At 39.8% G+C, this 25,400-nt stretch overlaps 1 protein-coding gene across 1 annotated transcript in view; it reads right to left on the bottom strand.

Annotated features, from left to right (window-relative positions):
* Nucleotides 1-22,479, bottom strand: part of RANBP17 (RAN binding protein 17) — a gene marked incomplete at its 5' end in the record, with an annotated part of 126,982 nt that extends 104,503 nt beyond the window's left edge. The window contains 13 exons of the mRNA XM_010144332.1: nt 1,322-1,457; nt 2,987-3,092; nt 7,040-7,233; nt 9,847-10,019; nt 11,098-11,244; nt 11,496-11,615; nt 12,081-12,154; nt 13,513-13,678; nt 16,045-16,149; nt 16,660-16,725; nt 19,868-20,034; nt 21,332-21,422; nt 22,333-22,479. Of these exons, the coding sequence (XP_010142634.1) occupies nt 1,322-1,457; nt 2,987-3,092; nt 7,040-7,233; nt 9,847-10,019; nt 11,098-11,244; nt 11,496-11,615; nt 12,081-12,154; nt 13,513-13,678; nt 16,045-16,149; nt 16,660-16,725; nt 19,868-20,034; nt 21,332-21,422; nt 22,333-22,479 (1,692 nt within the window). The remainder of the gene's footprint in view (nt 1-1,321; nt 1,458-2,986; nt 3,093-7,039; nt 7,234-9,846; nt 10,020-11,097; nt 11,245-11,495; nt 11,616-12,080; nt 12,155-13,512; nt 13,679-16,044; nt 16,150-16,659; nt 16,726-19,867; nt 20,035-21,331; nt 21,423-22,332) is intronic.
* Between the last annotated feature and the right edge of the window lie 2,921 nt (nt 22,480-25,400).

Here is a 25,400-nt window from a genome sequence, read left to right as displayed (position 1 = left end):
CTCTTCCGAACACATTATGGAGCAGGATAAATTCGTATGTATTGAATTCTGGGGGAGTTGGCAAATGTTCAACTGCCACATTTTTTTCTACTGACAATGGAGCTCCAGGTGATTAAGTATAAATAATGCACTTCAGCATTTCGCCCGCTTCTTCACCCACACACTAACACTTCATCCAGCTTTCTGTGAGGCTGGACATAAAATCCTCGGGTATAGAACCTCCTCTAACAATCCGCTGCAGCACCCATACATTGCCAGGGCTCCTCCACACAGTTAAACCTCAATCACCCAGAACATAAGGGGAAATCAACCCCCTCAAGATCAGAGAGAGAGAAAAAAATGGTCCAAGTAACAACTACTGTACAGCCATGCTGCCTCTGAATTGCCATCAGCAGGAGTTTTGCTAACGGCGATACCAGAAGCACGAGTAGATTTCTATGGTGTACCTTCTGTTGCTCGGCATTAGAGCAGCACACCAGATTCAAACATCACAAACCAGCTTTGGCGACTGAAGGGAACACATCGCTTCCATGAAAAAGTAATTCAGCACAGTGTAAAACTTTGTTTTTAATATTAAGTGAGGAACCATTCAATAAAGTTGAAATACAGTTCAAACCTGAAGAGATAAAAGAATCCTCGAGACCGGGCCGTTCCCCAGAAAGCGAGGCTGGAGTACTGCACAAGTGAACCCAAATCTCAGTCATTGTCACAATTCCTGCTAAGGATTTGCTCAGGGCTCCAGCAGAATTCTTTCAGTCTTTCACGAGATCAATTGATCTCATCTTACTGACATTCTCTTTATAACATCTATATTATGACTGTCCCCTACAGTTAAGGTGAATTAACTGCCGCTTCTTAAAAAATGCATCTTACTTTTCCCTCTTCCCTATTTAAAATGCAGAAAAGCCAAGTAATGTGAGAAATACAGTGGAAAGCACATAAATGAGCAACTGTCAAAAGAACAGAACTATTAAAAGAATAAATCTTGTGTACCCAGCTGTGAAATATAACACAATATAGCAGAACCCAGCTAAATGCTTGAAATAAAAAATTGAAATGCAAAGTAACCGAAAATTGTTTAATGAACATCGCAGTTAAAATATTAACCCCTTGCATGCCCAAACTCTTAACGTGCACATGGTAGGAAGCCTGCTCAGATGAACACCACATTCCGAAGGGATCTATCCATCCATGCCCCTCTCCCCACAAGCCATCAGCCACCAGCTAAGCTCAGGAGCTTTTGTGCGTGAGGTGTATTGGCAGGTCAGTTTCTGCACAGGCTTTTGATTTCAAATGTTGTGGTTTACAGCTAATTATTTACCTTTGAGGTGTGCTGAAGCTGGTCTCCCACATACGTTTTACGGAACTGATCCAAGAACCACAGAATTGCCAGCTCTACTTTTTCATTACTGGTCTGTGGTAACTGGGCGTCCATCAAAGGTATCAGCTGAAAAACACTTAATGACAGAAAAAAAAAAATTTCAGAAAGAATTCTCAAATTAAACAACAGTGTCACAGCTAATTTCTTCAGGAACCCCTCAGCCATTTCTTGTTTGCCTAAGTTTCTTTAAGGCTTTTGTTCTGCTTAGATGCTAATTATGCTAATTGACCACTATTAAACATAAACATCAACATAATGCTTTTCTAATGACTTTGTCACTCCAAGTTTTCTCAGGTACATATGTTAGGCAGTGGTGAGTCTGTAAAATGGTTTTTCGCTTTCTTACAGCATCAATTCCACGATGGAAGAAACACAGAAATTTGGGACGCGAGGATCTCAAACTGCAAGGTGTGAGGTAAGGGCTGTTCAAGTACCCCGCACACAGAAACTACCGCACTTAGAAATAAGTTCACACAAGCAGTATATAACGCACTGTTTGTCTCGCTTCTTCCCACTTCTGACTCTCCTAAAACATCCGAACAAACACACATTTTCTGACCTAAATCCTTACTTGTGTCTATCTCCATATCACCAGCACTGATTTCAAAGAATCACTTTCAGCCTGTGTCAGCTAAAAATATTTAATGTTTTTTTTTCTAAAGGAATATTCCTTCATTTAATTTCCTATGTTTTTGTGCTATGCATTCCTTCAAATCCTAATTCCATAGCAATTCAAAGAAATATCCTCACCTTTTGCCCATTCTGAAATATACAGTCACTGGATTAGAAGTCAGTAGCTACTTCATCTGTAAGGCTGTATATTAAAATCGCTCACTTTTAATAAAGACATAGTGGAAGATTACTACCGCCACAGAGCCCCAGGGTAGATTAGGAAGGCAAGGATCAAAGGAGAAAATGTAAAGCTTTTTATTCAGTTGTGAGCCGTATGCCCTTTTTCATGCGTCAGCTAGCGGTGTAAATAACAGGAACAACTACATGTGCCTTTGTTAACGTACTTGTGGGTGAAAACAAGGATCGAAGATCTGTGTTTGCCACAAGGAACACACGTCATTCACAATAATCCCTAGCTCACCCCTTGCTCTAGAACTTGCAGAAACGTGACTCTAGCACAGACATTTTTTAATCTAGAGCCTTCTTTATGCCAAGCTCTAGTCTAAAAAGTCCAAATTTCCAAGGGTCGACCAGCAGTAACTTCTTCACCCGCAATTATTCATGGAAAGGAGTAGTGCAGAAAATAGCAGCCACAACTCATAACTATTAAAATTAGCACTTGTACACAATGACAAAGGACAAGAGGTAGCTACATGGGCGTATCTAAACAGTACTTAGGTAAGATCTGTTTGCCTTTAATTCTCTTCCCTTCTTCTGAAACACAGTTTAGAACTTATAGTCTTTATGCCTCCTTCACTGCTCAGGATGATGAATCAGGAAAGATCAAAGCAGTGGAATGGTATCAATCCACAAGTCCTCAAGCACCCACCAGCCAAGTACCAGACAAAAACTGAGACATTTGAATTCAAATTATCTGCTGATACTAAATGTCATTTTAAACAAAACAAAAAAAGCATAACAAGCAACACTTACCGACAGGCTAATTCTCCATCCATGGCGTCATGTTCATCGGTACTAGTGTATGTTAATCGTCCTCCCACGAAAGTACCCACAAAATAGACCAGCCATGCCAGGCGTCCTAACATTAAAAAGAAAAAACAGTTTATAAACCATGATGCTAGCAGAATACACTTCCACAGGGCATCAGCAGGTCTACAAGGGATCAGACTGTGGAACGCTGTCAAGAGAACAGTTAGGTTTCTCCCTTTACCAGACTTAAAGTCTACTCAGACAAATCAACTAACAACAAATTCTGAGCGGAACTGACAGATGAACTAGAACAGCCTATTAACCTAGACACGCTTATAAATAACACACACAAGAATTAACCTAAAATACAAATTAAGCAAACTCAGCCTCGTAAGATCAGATATACAATTAATCTAGTGGCCTCAATCGCCTGCCACATGTTACTTCAAGGCATGGAACAATTTTATATACAGTGGGGCTGTCGCATCCAGTTATCACAGCATTAGGAAGTAATTGAGACTCAATCTGTTTTAAATAGAACCAAGAAACAAGCAAAGAATTCTTTGTAATATTAAACTACTATCGAAAATGATCTGCACGTGAGAAAATATTTATGTCCTAAGTCAGACATGTTCTTCAAGAAAAGAGTTTGCGAACTACCACGTAGTTTTGGAAGCCTCTGTGGCCTGCTTTCTGAAAGGGTTTCAACACCAGAGCTCACCCTTTCAAGCCATGCTCTCACGCCTTCCCACCTGCCAGAATATTTAGCTCTGAGTGTCCACTACAGCACTTATCAAGTGCTTATCAAGTAAAGTACAACGTAAGGATTGCGATTTCTACACGGGGAAGGTTCCAGAAATAACCCCTTGACTTTGTGTGTGTGTAGTGCATTTTGTACAGACTTCCAAATAGTAAAATTGTGTTTTATAAATACGGAACCCTTAAGTTTACAAACACTGGACTCGGGAATTTTTCTGGGCTCTCTCTGCTAGAAAATCATTGCCTGGATTATTTTAATATTTTTGGCACATTATGGCAGAATATCATTAAATTTGACCTACTCAAGCTGTGTAAATTCCCACTTCAGCTTTTTAAGCTGTGAATCCAGTAGCTAATGGTATCCTCAGGAAAGAAGCGCTGCTTTTCCCTAAAGTAAGATCAAAACTAGGACCCGAATAGCAAAGTAACATAGAGACCTGTTAAAACCTCAGGATGCTGCTGAAGGTTTCTTCCCCAAATGAAATGCCTTGAGACTACAGGAAAGCAAAACTACATTTAGACTCCAACTTCATTTGGCAAAATATACTTTTTAATAGATTAAAATGAATGGATTGAAAGTAACAGCACAGCAAAGACAACTTGGAAGAGCTTCCGTTTAAGTTAAATAAATCAAGTTACAAACAAGGTTTCTCAATAAGCAAGAGACTACATAAACTAGACGATGTCTTGCCCTCATTACTGGGATTTTACCAAGGGACAGTAGCATAACTTACGAGAGTGAAGACAATACCCTGAGGAATAAAGTGTCTTCCAGACCCATTCTGAAGTTTTATCTGTAGTTTATCCTTCATGTTAATGAGCTCATGGTATGACTGAAAAGCAGCACTTTGTTTTGGCTATTTCTATGTACATATCCAGACATCTACAGTATCTGCCTTGAGGTTCTCCTTCACGACTGTTTCACATCTCTGATAAGCTAGTCTTCATTTACTAACAGTGAACTTCACTTAGTTTCTCTCATGTTTTGCATTGCTGTTTTTGAAGAAACCCCAAAATGAGACAGCACTGAATGCTCAATTTCCCAAGCTCCTTCAACCAGGAAGAATTTGTACTCTGAGGTGCTCCAGTAGCATTATGGCCTGAATCTGGTGACTATACATCACGAGTAATTCTGTTTCAGCCAGAGGTATATAACACAGTGGGTTCTACACATAAAAGATGCTGAGATCAAATATATACAAAAAGCTAATGCAGAGTATGGAACAACATGCAGATGAGTTCAACACAAGTACAGGAATGCATTCAGGTTTGTATGAAATCTCAGCCTTCTCTAAAACAACCCCACCACACAAATACGTGATACAGTCTGAGATCTGTAACAGAAAACACTTGGTGACAGAGAACAAGAGTTGCCATTTGAGATAAGACAAGATACACGAGGAAGACATCTAAATATCTTCTCATATGGTTCCTGTCCCATTCCTAATACTCTGGGAGGACAGTATCAGCTGTCCGACAATCAGTGTATCTCCCTGTTTCAAGACCTGTGCTTCTACACAAACAGGGCACTTCCAAGAACGCCCCAAGACACATTACAGCTGCAGTAACAAGAGCTGTTGATTTAGGACACTGTGAGACTGCACCACCATTAGCAAAAGACCATGGAGCTGAAGTGTCCAAGAGAACAGACGTCACTCAGTGGAATTCAGCATTAACTGCTGCCAAGGAATGGCCGTTTGAAGAGGGCACCAAAGCACAGCTGCGTGTTGGTGTTAGCTGGGTCAAAGAGCAGACCCACCGCTTCAGCCAACAGCCCTCCTTAAAATAAAACCCCATCTTCCTTTTCACAAACCGCAGCAGCTCATTTTTAAGGAGGTAGTTGGTTCTCTGATGATAGCCCTCTTCTCTCTGCACAACACCAGTTAATAGGTATGACTTCTTCCCCTCCCTTACATCTCACTATTTAAAATTTTCAGTGCATTTCCTTTTGCAATTACTGAGGCAGATAACATCTTTTCTTTTAGAAAATAATTATTGCTGTAATAATCTGTAATTATGGTTTATAACAGCAATAATCCCAAAGAAATCAGTCATTACCATAGATCACAAGTAATCATTAACTACTGTTAATGACCCGTTTCTTGGGGATTATTGTTTTAGTAAACCATGACCGCATCACTATTGATACAGAGAGCAAGACAGTATAATAAAATGAGATCTTAATATTACATTAACTTATTTTGCAACATTAAAAGCCATTAAACATCTAAATTTAACTATGTATATCTAGGGGATATAACGGTTATTGTTCAATATGAGCACAAATGTTTAGTTTGCAGAAAAGAAACACAATATTTAAACTGCATCAAATGTCTCCTAATGCATCACAGCGATCCCCAGAGCACTGCGACTGGAAGACTCCAGCTGATTGCTTCCCTTTGGCCCCCCACCACTGGGGAATGATGGGTAAATTCAGACTGCAGCTGGTCAATGAAATCAGGTCATTAAGGAAGGTTTCCCAAATAAAAGTTGATGGAAGAAAGTGGGATTAATATAAAAAGTAGGAAGTCTTACAGAAATTAGTGAAAAAATGGCTCCTACATAGAAGAAAATTAGCATATTCAAACTTAATGAAAGAACAGCAAAATAAATCACAAACATTCAATAGCATGCAAAGAAACAGCTGTATTTGGAGTGACCTGTCTCACCTTTTCAAAACAACACCATTTATCCATGTAAAGATGCAACAGCCATAAGATAACTATATTAGGAAAGAGCCAGTAGTTATAAAGACAATTTAAGTGAGACACAGAGAGGACTGAAACAGGTACAGGAAAAAAAATATATATAAGAACTAATTATAGTTTCTACAATTTACACTACAATAAATAACTTGATTTTCTTCAAAATTAGGTAACATCTTAACAAAGCTGTATAAAATAAATTAAGGTTTTTAATGTTACATTTATTTTTAAAGACAAATGGAAAAAGAATGAAAGTTAACAACTTCGTTTTCAAAAAAATGTTCACTGAGTTGCAGCTGGTTCCCGTGAGAGGACCTGAGGCATGTTGATTTTCAGAAATTGAAAGTTTTTACAGTTCTCATGCCTATCTTCTGAAGACGTAACAAGATGTTAAAAAACACATCAGCCACCAATGTTCCCTATTTAATACAAAGGCAACTAGTGACACTGCGGTGCAAGGTGACTTGGGTCAGTAATGCCTTGTATGAAAAGCTCTAGTTAAATCTGGCATAAGGTCACCGCTCTTTTTCATAGGCAAGTATATGGTTATTGGCACATAAAAGAGAGTCTAGAAATCAAATCAAATACTGACCTTCCTGAACTGTGATTTCTAACGGATTCCTACTAGAAGAGTGCAATAGTTTTTGGTAGTTTTGTGCATTTTGGTCAAACAACTGTACAAGAAGAGTACAGGTCTTTTCGTATTCACACCTGCTAACTGTGCACAGTTGCTCCAGCTGTTGGAAGACTGTAACTGTATCATCCAGGGGATCTTCTAAGCCATCTCTGGAACAGAAATAAAAAGTGAACACTTAGCCAGAACCGCTTGAAAGCTGTTTTCCCCTTCACACTTTGTACCACTGCCACCAAACTGCTGGCCCATAACCTCCTTAGCAGCTGGTGATTACAACATATAGACATAAGATCTCATTTTGTCTACAGGCAAACCACAGAACACTCTTATTTGTGCCTTCCTCTTAACACATATTTTAGAAAGCAAAGAACAGAGGAGAAGAGGTTGGCAGTATGAACACAGAAAGTTAAATCCAGAAGAGCTAAGGCCCACCGTGCCTGAAGAGAATACTAACAAGCAGCATCCTTCTCAGAGGATGATGGGAGGACAGGATGGAATACGTAGTAAAGACGGATTTTGCGTACTCATCAAATTAAGCACAAGACTATGATACCAAAGGCAACCAGCAAGCTTCAGTAAAATTCCAAGCAACTGCTTTATAAATCTTTATCCTGCTGTAAACAAGCTGTGACCCTGCAGAAGGCAAAGAGACCAACAGCTCTTGACACAGAGTGTAACTATACTCATTACACAAACCACAACAGGAAAGGTGTGTTCACTGGGTTACCCTTTGCAGCACAGGCAACGAACAATCTCCTGACAAAGAAAGACAACAACCACAAAGCTATCAAAGCCAACAGTGCTAACATCCCAACTGTGAAAGACATACAGCGGCTGAAAATCCTAACATACAAGATGGGCTGAAGCAAACCTCAGGTATTTACAAATATCTGAAATAAAAGTTCTCCTTCTAGTTTGTAGAAAAGCAATCTCTTGTAGATCCTTTGTAGAAGAATCACTAGTTCCTCACTCACCCTTTCTCAGAAGGGAGAATAGCTATTCAAACCCTCCAGAAGGACAAAAGGGACTTTCCTTCCATTGTTCCAAGCTACTTCTTTCTCAGGAGCTGGATGGCTCCTGAATGGATGGTGATGTTATCAATTATACTGGACTGTAAGAAAAAAGGTCATGCCAGAAAACACGATGTGTTTGCGAACATATCAATCTCCCTGCTGCAAACTGAACTAATCTCCTTACAGCAAAGTGGAGAAGTCTTGTGAAATGAGTTCCCAGACACCCCAGGTTTCTCAAGAATGATCTGGATGTTTGATATTCAAGTCTACATTTGAGATCGCCATCTACGGAAATACCTCAACTGAGGATCTTCATCACATAAGCGAATCAGACAATGCAACAGTGGCACACAAATCACTTAGAGCTGGGAATGGATATGTGCCAATAGCATCATGGAGCCTGTCAAGAATGATACAGACCAGTAGAAGATCAGCACTTTCCTCATCTTTTCCCTGCTTCTTTTTTTCGCAGATTAGAAAAGCTTACTCCTCCATGATAAGGACATCCAGAAGAATTTCTCATCAGTGCCAAACAAAGAAACCGAATTTTCAGTGCTGATGGTGATGCTGATGAAGACAAGAGCACATTTCAATGGAGCTGGTCATGCCAGGTGGTTTGACCCAGAAGCTCAGCCCTACCAAGTGCTTCAAGTTTGGAACCCGATATGGAATGTACCACTCAGCAGAGAAGCAAGCTGAGGAATGAAGGTTCAACCTGAGATACCAGTTCAGAAAAGTTGAACAGATAAGAGAACTTAAAAACGCTAAAAGAAGTGTAGGCTGGTTGGGAGAAGGCCCGGGATTGCACCTGCAATCAGCTCTTTGTCTTTCCCTGTCCTAGGCGAGACACTGGAAGCTCCCTCCCCTAGGTACTATCAATTCTTGTCCAGAGACAACATCCGAGAAGCTCACGATTTTGAACCATCAGGAAGTCAGCCTTTAACGTACCTCCGGAGACAAGGCAAGTAACACCAACTAAAGCCTAGTCACAAAACAGTAAAATGACAGAGTGCATAATCTGCAGACGTGAGATTTTAGCTAAGGTGAGACAAAGGGTGAAGTTGAATGCATGTACTCATACCAACTGGACAAATGACATCACCTCAGTACTGAAAAAGAAAAGCAGATGTGGCTTGTTCTGCAGTCCCATGGCCTGACAGGAGATCCTACCAGCCGGGATTCATAAAAGCCCTCAGAGAAAATTAAATCCTTTCAGCAATCTAAACACTTGTTTCTTTTTTGCTGTCCTATAGCATGGTCTGTAAGGCCATTTAACTTAAACTGTTAAAAGAAGATCTGAGCTAAGAAATTTTACACTGGCCAGTTTCAATCCTTCCACTCTTTAGCTTGCTCTGTTCGGTCTCACCCTTCCTTGCATGTGGGATTCATTCCGCTTTCCCCCATCACTACCCTCCATGGCCCTAGAAAGGGACTCATTGAGATAACATGTCACAGATGAACAATAGAGTCAATTTAGATAGTTTAAAAAGGAGGGGGGAAATAAGATCTTTTTTTCCCCAAAAAACCACAAAGGCCCATGAGAAGATAAACAATAAGAATTTACATTTGAATTTGGCCTGGATTTAATAAGCCAAAGGAGTAAAATGATATCAGCCAATTAGATAAGCTAAGGAAATCACCATGGTAATCAGAACCAGTGCACGAGGTTTTCAAACACAACCAAAATATGCTAACAAATCAGAAAATTAAACACGCCACATGACAGTTTGAAAGGTGCAATTACAAGTTTACCTTATAACTACAGGAACACATTCCAGTCTAGAAGTAATATAAGCTTTGGTTATCTCAGGTGCAAACGTGTCTAAGAGGTGGGGCTCTGCTGATTTCACAAAAGGCACAGACGCTACCATCCTCTGCCACAGAGTTAGCAAATAATGCACACTGTTTGGAGCAAACTCCCAGTGCTGTAAGAAAACAAAACACTTCTGTTAAGGCATCCATGTGAAAGTTCCGTTGTGAAACACGATGCTTTTGTCTTAAGCAGTCTTAACCATTGGCGTAATGACCGAAGGACCCAGTCAGAACAAGACACGCTACAGCACACACAGAGTACTCCAGAATTACCTGTAGGCACTCTCACCTTCGTCAGGTGAAATCCACGACTCAAAACTCCGAGCTATGTCTGGATTTGTACACAGCATGTGGTGAGACTGGAGTGCTAGAAAAGGGGCATTCAAAACCCCTAACTGTTGAGTGGGAAACTGTTTTTCTAATAGGAACCGTGAAGAACAGAAATGCTTTTCAACTTTCTTTTCTCTTTTGGGCTTATGGAGCTGCTGTTGGCAACTCAGGAATTCAATGGTAAAAACCTTCTCCTAAAAGTCACTATCTGCAGCTGTTATTCTGAAGGCCAGAGAACGCTCTGGAGGAAGTGCTACAATAACAAGTATAGCATTACTCAAACAGCGTGCACACCTTTCTCTTGGTGTGCTTCAAAAATAAATTTGTACAATTGTCATCACTGTGAGAATCTAGACCCTGTGATATACGTCCTTCTCATACAGAAGTGGGTCCCTAAAAATTTAGAGATTGTTCCACATAGCTTCTGAACCCAGCTCAGATGGGAACTCTGTGCTCAGCAGCTCAACATACAGGCAACTGTGTGTGTACACACATACAGACATAAAAGCGCAACTCCAGCACTGAGACAGTGCAGGCACTTCAAAGGTTACATGGGAGCGCAGGTCTAAGTATTTTAAGGTTGAATAAAGGGTTTAGGTTTGTTGGGATGTTTTTGAGGGTGAGGATTAAGGCTGGAGGATTAACATAGATCCATCTCCTACTTCAGCTGTCATTTTCTTCTCTAGATCCGCTCCATTACAAAACTTCACAGCAAGAGTGGGAACTGTTCTAGGGAATTTAGAAATCTGAGCTACGTCACTGACAAAATATATTTCTACATAAAGACAAGCCTTACCACCTCCTCAAGAAACACCAACTCAGAGAATCAGGATAAGAAAACACTTCTGTAGGTATTCTTACCTGCAGGCTGGTAATAGTGAAATTTGCTATAAGCTGGATGACTTCTGGGTAATCCTTCACCATTACCAGCTCTCCTAGTTGATAGTTTGTCTTTAGCCGAGCCAAAAACCGACAGAATTCATGGTAATTACCTGGATCCGATAAACCCTAAATTTGAAAAAGCAAATTTTTAAAAGTTAACAGCTTAATCTAAGAGAAATTTTATGAGCACTACTGCTAATTGGGCGACATTTTTATTTGCATAGAAGTTTTGCTTTGTTTTGAATAGAAAATCAAAGCAAAGAAATGTCTGGCTGGAAGTGGCTTGATAGATTCGGTAGATTAATAAAGCATGTAAGTGGGAAGCCAAATCCACAGCTGTTTTAGCATTTCAAATAAAATAAAAACCAAAGAGATACCTGTGGGTTTTCAAGTATTTGTTTCACTCCTTTCATTAGACTACCAAGATATTTGGCGCGTTCTGGATTGCTGAATAAAGATCTCCTCGCAGAAGCAAACTGAACTAAACAAGAAAGAGCCTGAAGAATAAATTAAAAAATACTGTAAGGTTAAGAGAAAAATATAGACTTTCAGAATAATAATCTCTTAATATGTGGAGCAATCCAACCTGCTGCTGTCTGTAGTACATTCTGTGGCTGAAGATTATTTTCACAGCAATGTCTAAACAATCATGGAACACAAATATGGCTCAGTTTTAAAATTCACTTTTACATCAGTTTCTGACTTCACTGAAATAATTGGGTGGATGTTTTCTATGTGGCTGAGTAGTGCTGAATTGAGGGAGGAAGGATTTGATTGCTTTCAGATTCAGAAATGAAAACTGGGGCTGAAGTTCAAAGACATGACATTGTGACTGGGCACTGAGCCAGGGGACTCATAACATGCTAATGCACAGAATAAAACATGGTCTTTGGGACAGAGTATAGATGTAAAAAGACTATTTTCCATAATTACTTGAGCGTAAATCACTGCGTGCCACTTACTAACTGAGACAGCACTGGTGGAAGGGAACGATACAAATCAAAAAACAGGTCCAAAGTCTCTGGCTCCAGGAAGACTACGGAAAAAGATAAGTTGGTTTTATCACTCTCTACAAGCACTAATTAAGTATCTTTATTTTAATATAATCATCTTCTTTTCAACAAAACCACTAAGAGTGAGATATCACTGCAGTTGAGAATAAACCATGAAGAGATGCAATAGTTCGTTCATTGTACGGTATTAAACAAAGCACTATTCTCTTTTTAGCACATTTACCCTATCCTATAGCTCATAAAGAATACATTCTTTAAACCACAGAAGATGCAACTCTTTGCCAGTTGCTTGTATTTCTCTAGGTTTTCTCCAGGTTACTACAGCAGTGCACTAAGACAGGTTCCAGACACTAAGGATCAGTTTAGTCTGTATTTAAACAAAGGCAAGTTTAACAGAATTTCCACAAACTATCCTGAGGTCTATAGACCGATAAACAGAAAAAAAAAACTTTAGACACTGAGTTACCAATTCTCTGCGGAATCACATAAAATGAATTGTAACATTACCCTATTTCATACCGGTTTAACAACAGCGTAGAAGTTGTTCACCAATAATTCACAATTAAGTAATCCCACCCAGTAAGTAACATGTCAAAGTTGTTCCATTTATAAGCATGATTTTATATGAAGACTTGTGGAGAATAAAGCATCACATAACAATTAGGCAATGTGTTTACTGACTAAAGGGAGATCCCTCCTGGACAATTTAAGGTATCTAAACTGTAATCTTGGGAAAACCTATCCCTTTCTCCTTCCTAGGGCAACTTGGGAAATTACTGTCACTTGCCTCATGTCACTCGTTAATTTTTCTCTCCCCTGCCCAGCTGAGGAGGGGAGCGCTACAGCAGCTTTGGTGGGCACCGGGTGTCCAGCCAGGGCCAACCCACCACAGACGGATTTATATTAGACCGCCATGTGCACTGTATAAGCCCAGGTTGCCAAACCTCTAGAGTCCATGAACTAAGATGCAACCCTCCTGCTGCCGGCATTAACAAGGTCACATACTAGAGCAAAAAAAGCACGCTAAAAAAAAATATTCAGAGTTTTCTCAACAGGAAAAAGACCAGAGAAAATAGACATGCTACAAATGCTGCACCTCTTCAAGGTGTTCATGTGCCAGGATTGAGAACAGTATTCAGTGTCTATTAGCACAGTTTGATTACTTGTGAATATCTATATTACAGAGTACATTTATTATTTGTCTGTAAAAATTACCATAGGAAAAGTGTGAGAGGAATAACAGAAGAGGTTCACCAATAACACACCCGCAAAAAACCCTACTTCACATTAAAAATTATTTTATATTTGCAAGTATTGTGACACTTTACACAATCCACTGGGAATAGACTTCAGACTACTGGCAGTTATGATCCTTCCTTACTTGTTCTCCAGTTTGTTGGAATCTGCACAGTGCACAGGTCATCTGCAGATTCATCAGCTGAATTCCCAACGAAATCAAAATTAAGACAGTTTAGTACAAGCTTCAGAAGCTGCATTGCTAGATTTTGTTGTTGTTGGTCCTGAAGAGTTAAAGGTTTTGCCAAGAGCTAAAGAGAAAAGAAATCTTGTTAGAATACCTGCACAGAACACACTTAAAAACAGTTTTGAGAAGGAAAATGTTTGGGTATAAAACTGCAGAGTTCAGAGCAAGGGAACACATACTAAGACAAAAAAAAAAAAATCCATCAACAATAAATGACATAGTCTGTCCTTAAAGGCAAGAGGAAAAATCACTAGTACCACCTCAGACACACCTCCCACGTCAAGATACGGCTCCCACACTTATAATTGTTAAAAGCCTGCTGAAACAATCCTTTTGCACAAAATACGGCTAAAACTCAGCATGTCACTGACTCTGCATGTCACCGTTCTTTAAACCAGTGCTAACATTCACCGCAAAAATTCAACCATAAGATTTCAGTTACTGCAGACCGGCATGGACCACACACTGTATACATCAAATGGGTAAAAACCATCTCAGCGACCGGGTATTTTTCAGTTTGATGTTCAGGCTGCTAAACAGTCTCAGTTTCACGGTACATGTACCAAAAGACTGTTCCCTTCCTAAGTCTAGATAAAGCTGGCATTAAAAACCAACAAACTCAGCCTGTCATCTGAAGGTTGCTCTTCACAACAGCTGGATAAATACAGCTGTCAGGGTCTCTACTGCCTTATAACCGCTGTCGTGTCTCAATAAGAAGGTACTTTGTAAGCCAAACAAGCTGTCGGGATTTGGAAGTCTATACTCAACATACTGCACGAACACATTTTTACTGATCCTCTTCTGTGATTATGATAATTTAAGCGACATGGTATTTTCAAGAGATGACTACCTCAAGATTACACACACACGATATAAAGGCACTGAAAACAAACCTCAAGTTCATTAGTCACTGATGCAGTCTGTGAACATGAAGAATTAAACTGACATAATTTTGTCTAGAAAAACAATAAAGTTAATGGAAATGCCTTAACTTTACCTAGTTCTGCTGCTCCTTATTTAGATTCAAGGTCACATCTCTTGAGGTTATTAACAATCAGTTTTTAAGTTTGGATGATGGGAATTAAAATCAACTGTGTAACACGAGATGCCTCATTAACTTCATAGTGACTGTTGCTGCACATTAGAATTGACACTAAATTACTAATCTGGCTTTGAAATCAACATTGAATTTCTATAGGTCTTGTATAAAATTAACCTGTTGCGCCACCAATCCTCTCCGTAACTATCAAACTCTTGAATCACTTTGGTGATTTCACATTTGTTAGTTGAGTGTTCTCAGTGCATTATTGACAATGAAATATTTCAAAAACCATCTGCCTCTATCAAGTTGGCATCATAAAGATTCTAATTACCATTTTATTGTATTTCTGTCTGGAAATCTGTGTGATGTCACTCAGACAAACCTTGCAACACATGAGAGACTAAAAAAGTACCCCGCAGACCAGCTGAACTTGAAGAAAGCTTAGAGGTGGCTGATGCAGGATTCAGGCTCTCACAGACACATTTACTGTTTTGACGTGTAAGGGGGTTCACTATATCTACAAAGACTATTCTGAAAACATTCCACGCTTCTTTCAAATTCTGCGTGGTTTCTCCATTAGTACCAATCCCAACAGTGCTGTAAATCCTCCTCTGTGTATTAGCAGAGCATTCCCTCTTCAGAGGTGAGGGCTTACACATTACTGAATTGCTCTCTGTATTAAAATAACATCCTGCCTGTCATCTGAGCGCACATGCCCTTTAAATTTATTGCAAATATGAGGTGAACCATGCTAGTCAGGCTAAAAACATACTGTGACAGACATTTGAGCTAGCACAGCTTCTCTCGTTTTGTTCAGCAGTACCTCACCCTCACATCTCAACCTCCAGAATCATACCTTTAGCCAAAAGGTAATCGCTGTCATCTACTGACCCACTGCGACGGCTTCTGTGTTCACATTCTTAGCTTAAATGCCTGTCTCTAATTTCATGTTACATACAGAGAGGATAAGGGAACCAGGGAAGGAGATCACCACCGTGGCCAGATTTGACTGTGCTGCCATATCACGTGACAGGGAACGTGCCCGTCTTCTTGGTCGTCCCTAGTCTAATAAATAATACTTTTAGCAAAACGGAGATACAATTAAATTAAGAAAAACATCAAAAAAGCAGCCAAGCTCAGAATTTAGATAGTTCATCCTTTACAGCAGGATATCAAGAGAGAGACGGCACACAGACAGAGACAGCAAGAGAGACATGGAGGGAGGAAGATGGGAATTTTTGTCTTCAAAGATTTTTTTGTCATTTGAGCTTAAAATAATTACATGACGCCCAGTTAAGTACAGAATTCATCAACTCGGAAAATAATATGGACTCAAAGCAGGACAATCATGATGTTAAGAATTTGGTTTCAATTATAAAGAGCCTCACCTCCTTCAAAAGAGAGCATGCAAGCATCAGTATGTCCTTTAGAGAGGTGTCACGGAATGAGGTAGCTATTTTACGAAGTTTTGCTGAAGATCTCGAACAATCAACCTATGAAAAGTTAGGACAGAATAAACAATGCTTCCTTCCCTGCTAAAACTAGATATAAAAGTAGGTACATCTGGCAGATTAATTATTTGACACCACAAATGCAAATTATGGTCCAGCACTAAACACAGGTCTTGACAGCTTTTCTCCCTTCTGGTTTCTCTTTCTGGATGGAAAGGTCTGAGGCACTTCTCAGGTTAAGACGTAGGCAAGAGAAAATCATTAGCAGAAATACAATTGAAAAAGTTGATCATTCACTTTGCTTTACTAGTTCTAGTGACTGGCATGAGAGAAACCTGACCCCGTATTGGCTGTGGTACGTATCTGGTAGAGTCTCTGCACGAAAAATTCTTGTCTCTCTCTGTATTTTGGTGGGGGGCAGAACATGTGTTAATCCCTTCATGTCTAAGAAATGTTTCTCCAACCAGTTTTATGGGCAGAAGCATTGACCACACTGCTTTATCAGCAATACATATATCCCTTCCAGAAAGAAAAAAAAAACCCAGTGCTTACTAGATTCATTTCCTGAGTCAGTTCTGAGAGAATCATTATTCCTATTATATAATGGTCCACAGTGCCCTACAAAAAAAAAAAAAACACAAATAGATAGCATCGCTCAAACATACAGCTTGTAGTTAGTATTCTCCAACATTTCTAGAATCAGATTGTATTTAATATTTTTCGAGATTTCTAGAACAAGAGGAAGCTTCAGGCTGAGATACCCTGAGCTGTTTAGAAGGTGCTCCTGATAAATTCTATCAACATTAATAGAACCAGACCTTCAAACTCCTAATTAGCTCTGAAAGAAAACCCCTCATCATAAATTTTAACAATTACAAGATAACAAGAACCTGTCTGAAAATAGACTAAGTAATCAGGATCCAGAGATTCACTAGTACACACTTCCCCAAGTCTGTTCAGTATTCCTGAATTGGTAAGGCAAGCTGCATGGAACTCAAACATTAAGAAAAAATAAGCTGGGCATGGATGGAAAAGATCAAAAGGTGCTCTCAGAAAAAAAGGGAAAATTTTTAAATGCTACCTATCAAAAAATCCTAATTCTCTTCCCTCCACAGTAGTATACAGCGCATTGGTTTGAATTGAACAACATATTCCATCTCTGAGAACTTGTGTCCAAGAAGTGCGGCAGCAGGTGTCAAGTATTTGCACCCGAGGGTTCCATCTGATCATCAGTATTGACGTTCCTGGGAATGTTTTGAAATTCTGATACAATGCAGAATTTTGCACTTAATTAAGAAAGTTCAGCTGTCTTCACTCAGCTACTACTACAAAGCATTTATAGAAAAATTAAATCTGCTTTGTTGAAGACAATTCAAATCAACCGCAATTAGGCCTCGCTGTGGAGTCAGGAGGAAGATCTCCATCTCTACACAAACAGCTGCCGTTCGCAGCCTCAGCTCCCCACTGTCCAAAGAGCAATGCCATCCTGCTCAAAATTTTCCTCATTCACTCATTTTTGCAACTCTGAAGATCACCCGAAGTTCAGCTAATGAGGACTCTGGCTACTTCCCAAGGGGCTTGACTTTTCACTGCCATCTATTTTGTGTTATCACTTGCACTGAAGCAAATCAGGAGAGAAAATCTCAGAGAACACAGGCAAAATTTACACTGCTGCCCTATCCGCATTCAGTAAGATTGAACATCCTACACTGTGATATGAACACAACGTTCTTTTACATATCTAATTCTTAAAATAGTCTGTACGAGTGTTCCTTAGATCACACAAACTGCAAAAATGGAAAACTGTGAAGGAGTGGGGAACCGAAGCGCAGACCTCGCTGCTAATCCTCTTTTCTACATTAAATTACCCTCAAATCCGCACTGGATGAAGACAATCTGCAATGCTAATGCGTATGTATTTGAAACTACCATATGTTAATTATTAACATATATTAGTATTGTTTAGGGATTATTTTTTCAATTTTTATCTAAAATTTAATTCACCAGTAGATCTATGGCTTAATTTTCTTTTCTACGGGAATTCTTAATTTAACTAATGAAATCTCTTAAGAAGCTGAATTTTGTATTTAAATTTCTATTTTTAATAAGCTACACACTAAAGAGTCACACCGCAATCATTTTAATAATAAATGCAAAATCCAATTACAGTACATTCATAAAAATAACTGCAAAATGGTGGAGAAGTATACTTGAGTTTGTTTTTAATAAACAGAATATTGCAACTTGTCTTTTATTAGACATTCCCAGTATAACTCAGAAAGGACATTAAGCCGAACAGCACTGTGAACAAAGTAAGACTGAAAAACAAATGAGAAACGTATTGGCGAGAAAAACTGCTCACTTCACATTTTCTTGCGGCGCTGCCAGCATCACCTCCACATCATGGATCATTTTGGAAGTAAATCTCCAAATAGCTTAAATTTTCTGATCATTTTTTCCTCAAAATAAGTGCTAGGCTTTAAGTTCTCACATACACTCCAAAAAATTAATCCATATTAACTTCTAAAGCAGATTAGCCACCCCCAGAAAAGTTTTAAGGACTTTTTAATACACGTTATACATGTATACACATGTTAAACGTATGAAATAAGCATGTCTGGCTCCATGACATCCAACCACCTCTCCAAGCTCACTCCACAGAAGATGCGGTATGTCCTGTATCTTTAGCCACCTTGTCTGACAGTACTGATTCTAGATTTGACATGTAAATCTGCAGAGCGAACAGTCCACAGTGAATGAGCGCACTGGCTTGAGGAGAAATTATTGCCAATTTCCAAATACAACGTACCAAGATCACTTTGGGGCCGTGTAATGCATCATCTTTGCGAGAGTGACCAGTGCAGAGGGGGAACAGGAAATGTAAAACGAGAACATTCTTGCCTCATTGACTTATTAGAGGGAAGGGGAGTGACGTTTCCTCTCAAATTGCCCCATATCCCTACCCAGAACACCTCTTATTTGTGATAGATTTAAATACTGATGCTAAAATAGGAGATGTTATAAAACCTCTCTGAATTTATTATCTAGCTCCCTGTATTATACACCAAAATCCTAGGGCGGACAGGTGGTCTTTTTTTCCCTTTCAGTCCTATTTAGATGTATGGAGAAAGAACACACATAATGCAGGTGTCTAAGTACCAGGCACACAAATACGAACCATCCATTACTGATCAAGTGAAAAAAGAATGGGGCAAAGAAGAACCACAACCACGCAACAGATGCATACGGTGTCTTGCAACTTTCTGTACCACTAGAACCGAACAGTCCGGCACAATTTTAGTGGTCGTTATCACGAGAATTACAACCAGACTCACACTTTGAAACACCCGACAGTCTCTCTCTTCACGTGGTGCAGCACCAGTGTTTCAAACCAGGTAACGGGAGCTAACATTGTCACAAATGTCACCTCCAGAGCAGTTGGAAAAAATTAAGCCATTAAACAGAACGGCTTGGTAACAGGGGCTGATGTTCTACAACTACACTATGAGAAAGTGCTTTGGGAAAAGAAAACCATCAAAAGACAACGACAGCACTGTGAATACTGTGAGGCATCAAAAGCCAGAGCCTTGCCCAAGTGTGAAACTGCCCCGATTCGTCACTGTAGGGTGATCTGTTCTAAACAATGTCCTTCAGACTTTTTCCACCCAAGTGTAAAATAATTAAGTGACATAACATGCCAATCACTAAATTTAAGAGGTCCATACAGGAAAAAAGGTAGAAGTGAATGATTGTTTCCTACCTGCAGAAATTTTTTTACATCGGCAACAATGTCTCTGAAGACCAGCTGATCTTTCAGTACGTCGAACCATCCTAGTTTTGTAATTTTAGCAATGACTTGAATGAGAGCTTGGATGACAAAAGGAGCCAGTTTGGGTTGGGATGCCACATAGTTCAGAATATAATTTCCTGTAACGAAGCATTTTTAAATCAGCAACACAAATCTTCTGTAAAGAAAAGGAATTAAATTGGTCTAATAGAAACTTAAGGCATGGATTTAAAAAAACCAACCAAACAAATCCTGTATTGTTATGGTTCGTACAATAACTGTTAGTTCTGTTAAATATAGCTAAACATTTAGTAACTCACAGTAACACATTACACTCAGGGCCATTATTGTAGGACACACAGGACAACAGTTTGTGGATTCAGAAAACACTGGCAGGGAAAAAAGAGACATTTTTTCTTGCGGTCCCCTCTACTCTAACACATTACACTCAGGGCCATTATTGTAGGACACACAGGACAACAGTTTGTGGATTCAGAAAACACTGGCAGGTAAAACAGAGCCATTTTTCCTTGCGGTCCCATATACTGGGCACTGATTATTTCCCCTGTAACAGCAGCTCTTGCAGCCAGCTCAAGATACACAGAAGTTTTCTCAGAGAAGGGTCCCTACTGAATGTTCTCAAGTCCACCTAGAACATCTGTTTGGGAAATGCACGCTGTGGCTGCAGAAATCCCTCTCTACCTAGAAGGAAGTTAAGCTGTTTCAAAAGCTGTGGAAACGCGTAAAATTGAAAGTTGAATAGAGCTAATTTTCACCTAAAAGAACACTGAAACCTTTTATCAGCAGCAGATTCTCAGCCATGCATTTCAGAGCACTACTGGCCACAGAACTGACACGACCCTCAGGAGGAGCTAAAATCCCACACAGAATCACACGCTCCTCGTGCAAAGCCTTTCACTAGGCAAGGCCTAACACGTACTGCTTAACTCTTTTAGGACACAGCAATGACTTTAACATAGATCCTAAAAAGTAAGGAAAAGAGGATCTTTTTGTAGGATCTTAATCCTGCAAGTAAGAACCTGCCCGTGCATGACCTTCACAACTTTAAGAGCTGACCATGAGCAATGTTACATGTGACCAGTGGATGTAAGGGCAATACCTGCACCTACCGTCATCTACAAACATGAATGAAATCTCTCTAGCGTCTTGTGATATAAATACAAGGTAAAAAAAAAAAAAGGGGGGGGGTTAAATATAAGCGATTTGAGCTAACATTTATTTATTTTAATATTGAAACTAGGAGATGTTACTTGTAAGCAAATTGGAGAGAAATTATGAAAGATCACCTTCATGTTCACCTTGGTGAAATAGAGAGCATGAGAGAACAACCAGCCTATCCCCTGAATGGTTACTGGGCTAACCTGAAGCTTTAGACCTAACTAACAGACTGAAACGTTAACCACAGACTTTACTTACGAATGTCAACCCTTTGTTCGACAGGCAGTGGAGATGTCCTGCTTACAAGCTTCGACAGGCAGGTTGCTGCTAGAAGCTGAGCATAGGATGTCTGCAAGAACACAGCAAAAATCAGCTAATTAAAGGCAGGGACCTGACAAATTATCTGTAAACCAGATCAGTTATCAGATTTTGGTTATGTTTGGTAAGTGCATCAAAAAATTTATAGAAAACTTATTTTAGTTATATCTTCGTTTCGTAATAGATAAATAGAAATTACAAAACACTAATAAAAAAGTCTCAGCCCTGTTGATGGAAACCATTCATCTAAAAGGAATTTCACTATTCAGTGGAGTTCTTCAGTTTTGAAACCTGTTTTTAAATCACTTGGTAATTTAGAACCAGGAGATGACTACCACGGGTCCAGCCCTGGATTAAAGATATTTTAAAATCTGCTTGCTCTTTTCCCTTCTCTCTCTTTTTGAATTATTTGAAAAACACAGCAAGAATTACTCCAGACTCAGCTTGGACTATCAAATAAGAATAAACTCCCCTATCACTTTATCTAGAGTTAACTATGAAATTAAACACCAAAAATTAAACTGAGTAACGCAAGAGGATGGTTTAAACTAACAGACAACACAGAAGCATTTTAGGGATTTTTTAGTACATTTTCTTTTTCCACTGTAGCTAACAGCTAGAAACAAGAACAAGGTGATGTTGAAACACCAGGTTATTCCACACCGTGTCCCAATGTTGCTCTACACACAACACAACCCCTGACTACAATCCTTATGGAAGTACTGGAAGCTTTCCCTTTTTGCCCCTGACTTCTCTAAAGGAAGTGTCACTTCCACAAAACCCACCTCCAAATGAAAACAATTCTAGAACCATTTACGAAACAGAGTGTGTACAAAAAAGAGAAAAGCATTTTGCCTTTATTGTACTGACATGGTAACGGCCCGTGACTGAGGAACCCACGTGAGCTTCCACAACCACGATTACGTCTTCCAGATACTCACCGTTCCTTGTTCTAACAGGAGCTGGCATTGGCTGAGACATTCTGGGCTATCGATAAGCTCCAAGAGTACCTTCTCGGCTTGCAGTCGCTGTGCTAGATCAGTTCCTTCATACAGGTGTTTACATAGCACTTCTAGTTCTGCCAGACTCTGTTGGGAAAGAACACAATGGAAACTTCCACGTAGACTTTTTGACCAAGTAAGATTTCTCTTAGTGCTAGACACCAGTAATATCAACCATAACTTATGCTGATTCACACGTAAAGTACCAAAAACAGGAGCCTTGCCATGTCAAGAAGCCAAAAATAACTCTGAAAATTAAGTTGCTGATCCTTATTCTCTCAGCTACCAGGCTATTTTTAATATGGTTCAACCTCTTTGTTTTTCTGAGGCTTCAGATGGGAAGTCCATAGCTTTTCCAAAGATGAAAAGAGAGAACGGTGAACAGTTTGAGCTATGCTACTTGGAAAACTTCTGGCAAATTTCATTTTAAAAGCTGTACTCTTCAAAGTACTACACCCAGACACAACTGTCTATATCTGCAAATATCAGTGAAAAGTGGGAGAATTCAGAAGCTGTAGCAGCAACGGAAGAGCCAAAATTCCTCTCCACTTGGAAGCTGTCTTTGGTAAAGAAGGTGTGTGCGGGAATACCCCTCTCCCACGTGAGGGATTCGATTTGTATCTACTAGCCCCAGCCTCACAGGAGAGATGAGCCCTTTGAGCACGTTACACAGAGAAGTTTGAGCACGCATCAGGTTCCCAAAGCCTATGTAACTCTCGCCAGGAACGAGCCACGTCATTAGAAGGTACCCAGTAAATATTTCATGACTTAAGTGTGGCCTAGAAAGAAGGGGGAAAGACAATACCCAGTGGGTGACCATCCTCATTTAAAAGCTTGAGTCAAAATGCAGTTCACCAGCCCTCCCCAAAAGATGTTGAATTAAAAGATTTGGTTCAGCACTTAGACTGTAGCTCAAACACCTTTTAAAAATCCAAGACAGTAATAACATCTGTGGCAACCAAAGTAGATTTGGGTTTGTCAATCAATATATGTCACTTCCTACAGACACAAAAACAAACAAACATCTTCTCATAAAACCAACCAACCAAACATGGTCTTTTTCCCATATCTGTTGTTGTGCATGTGGAGTTCCTGGCTTTGATCAACTTTTTCTAAATTTCCAAAATAATGACACGATTTTCAGTCAACAAGTAGCCATGCACTTATTTAGAGAAATTTTAAGAAATAGTACATTTGCTGCTGGAATGAACAGACCTAATTCCTCAGAGGCTGAGCTCAGCAGAGACATCCCTTGGTTTTGTTTCCCACTCCATGTTCCGAGGGAGTGGAGGAAAAATAAGGAACAGGTAACAATCCCAGTAATGCAGTTTTAATTGAAGCAAGATAGGTGCCAATTAAAGTGAAAATTAAGAGTCATAAAATGCAAGAATTCACATTAGGAGAAACAATACGGCACAAACCCCAGATAATTGGGGTAAACCATGGGAATAACGACATCTCACAGAGCCAGTCTTCAGACATGAACCACAACGCTGCTTCCCATAACAGAACAATCCAAACACAATCTGAGACGCACAAACCAAACCACCACCTCAAGAGTTAAAGACCCTCCTGCAGCTGACCTGAAATTTGACATTCAAGGCTGCACAAACTTGGCCACCAGTTTGGGAAGGTCCAGAATAAATCTGGTATATCCCAGTCACCAAGGTCTAAATCATCTGTGTATTAACAGGCATTAAACTCACAAACCATTTATAAGCTGGCTAAGCAATAACTTACACACCAAGAACTGACAGTGGACTTCAAGAACTTTAATGCAGCGTGTGAATATGTTCAGGTTACATCAAAATGTGTGAGAAATTTAGGCTAAGGATCAGAGTTAAGTTCTTTTTGACAAGTTAAAACTGTGAAGCCTTTTACCTGAGGACAATGAGGGAATTTTCAAACAAAACTAGGAATGAAAAACCAGGGAATCTTCAAAGAAAAGCTGGTTTGCTGGATATTGGGACTGATGACCTGCAACACTTCAAAATGCTTTAACTGCACATGGTTGGTCTCAGGAGAACATCATGAGGAAGTTTCTTATTGTAGGCTGGAAGTATGGCCAGAAACTGCCCAGAACTCCTGGCCTGCCACAGAACCTGTTAGAAGTTCTCCGGGTTACAGTTTATGTGTAGTGCCAAGGAAATGTGCTGATTTTCCTTGAATCAGAGAGTGAAACCAAAACACACCACTTGAAATCAGCAAAAACACAACAATCTTGTGTAGGATGGCAACTCAGCCAGCAACTGGGATATTATTTATCTTTAGTAAGGAAAAATACTTGGAGAAACGAACAAGAAGCCAAAGATGAGCTCGCTCTCTTAGATATATATTTTCTTCAAGAAAACAGAAGACTATCACAATCCCTTTTTTACTGTGAGAGGAACCATGTGAAACTGATGCCTTCAGATACCTCCTTTACTCAAACCTTTATCAACAGCTGAAGGCGATTCCTAAGAAAAGAACAGTAGCGTCACTGAAGAGGATTGAGCAGTTAGGAGCTGGCTGCTCTAACCGAGTCAGGAGCAGAAGCTCCTGAGCAGGACCATAAGCAGCATTTTCGATCACAGAGAAGTTTAACTTTTCCCAAGAAACAGATTCACATCCTCATGAAAAAGATTAGATTCTGTGATTTCTTTCCCCCCCCCCCGCTTGTCCACACTTTCCTAATATTCCATAAGCTCAAGTTCTCCAGATACTTCTGGTCGCACCTCTCCAGCTCTCACAAGCCCCTGGCAGCTCTCCTACTAGCCTGTGAGAGAACCAAGGGCCAGAAGCTATGGGGGCCGGCTCCGCAGCAACCCACCAGGCAGGCGGCCAAACGAACTGGCAGGAAACCAGGTAGGTTCCTGATTAAAGTTGTGCTGACACCGACAAATTCCCGCAGACGTTCTGATTTAAATCAGCATTTTCTGACTGAAAATACCCTATTAAGAAAGTTCCACCGGCTCCAGGCAAGAGCAACAGGATGGGCATAAGGACTGAAATACCACAGTTTAAAAAAA

Source organism: Buceros rhinoceros, unplaced genomic scaffold (assembly GCF_000710305.1).
Source record: "Buceros rhinoceros silvestris isolate BGI_N320 unplaced genomic scaffold, ASM71030v1 scaffold691, whole genome shotgun sequence".
Taxonomy (NCBI): domain Eukaryota; kingdom Metazoa; phylum Chordata; class Aves; order Bucerotiformes; family Bucerotidae; genus Buceros; species Buceros rhinoceros.
This window is presented reverse-complemented; position numbering and strand designations above follow the sequence as displayed.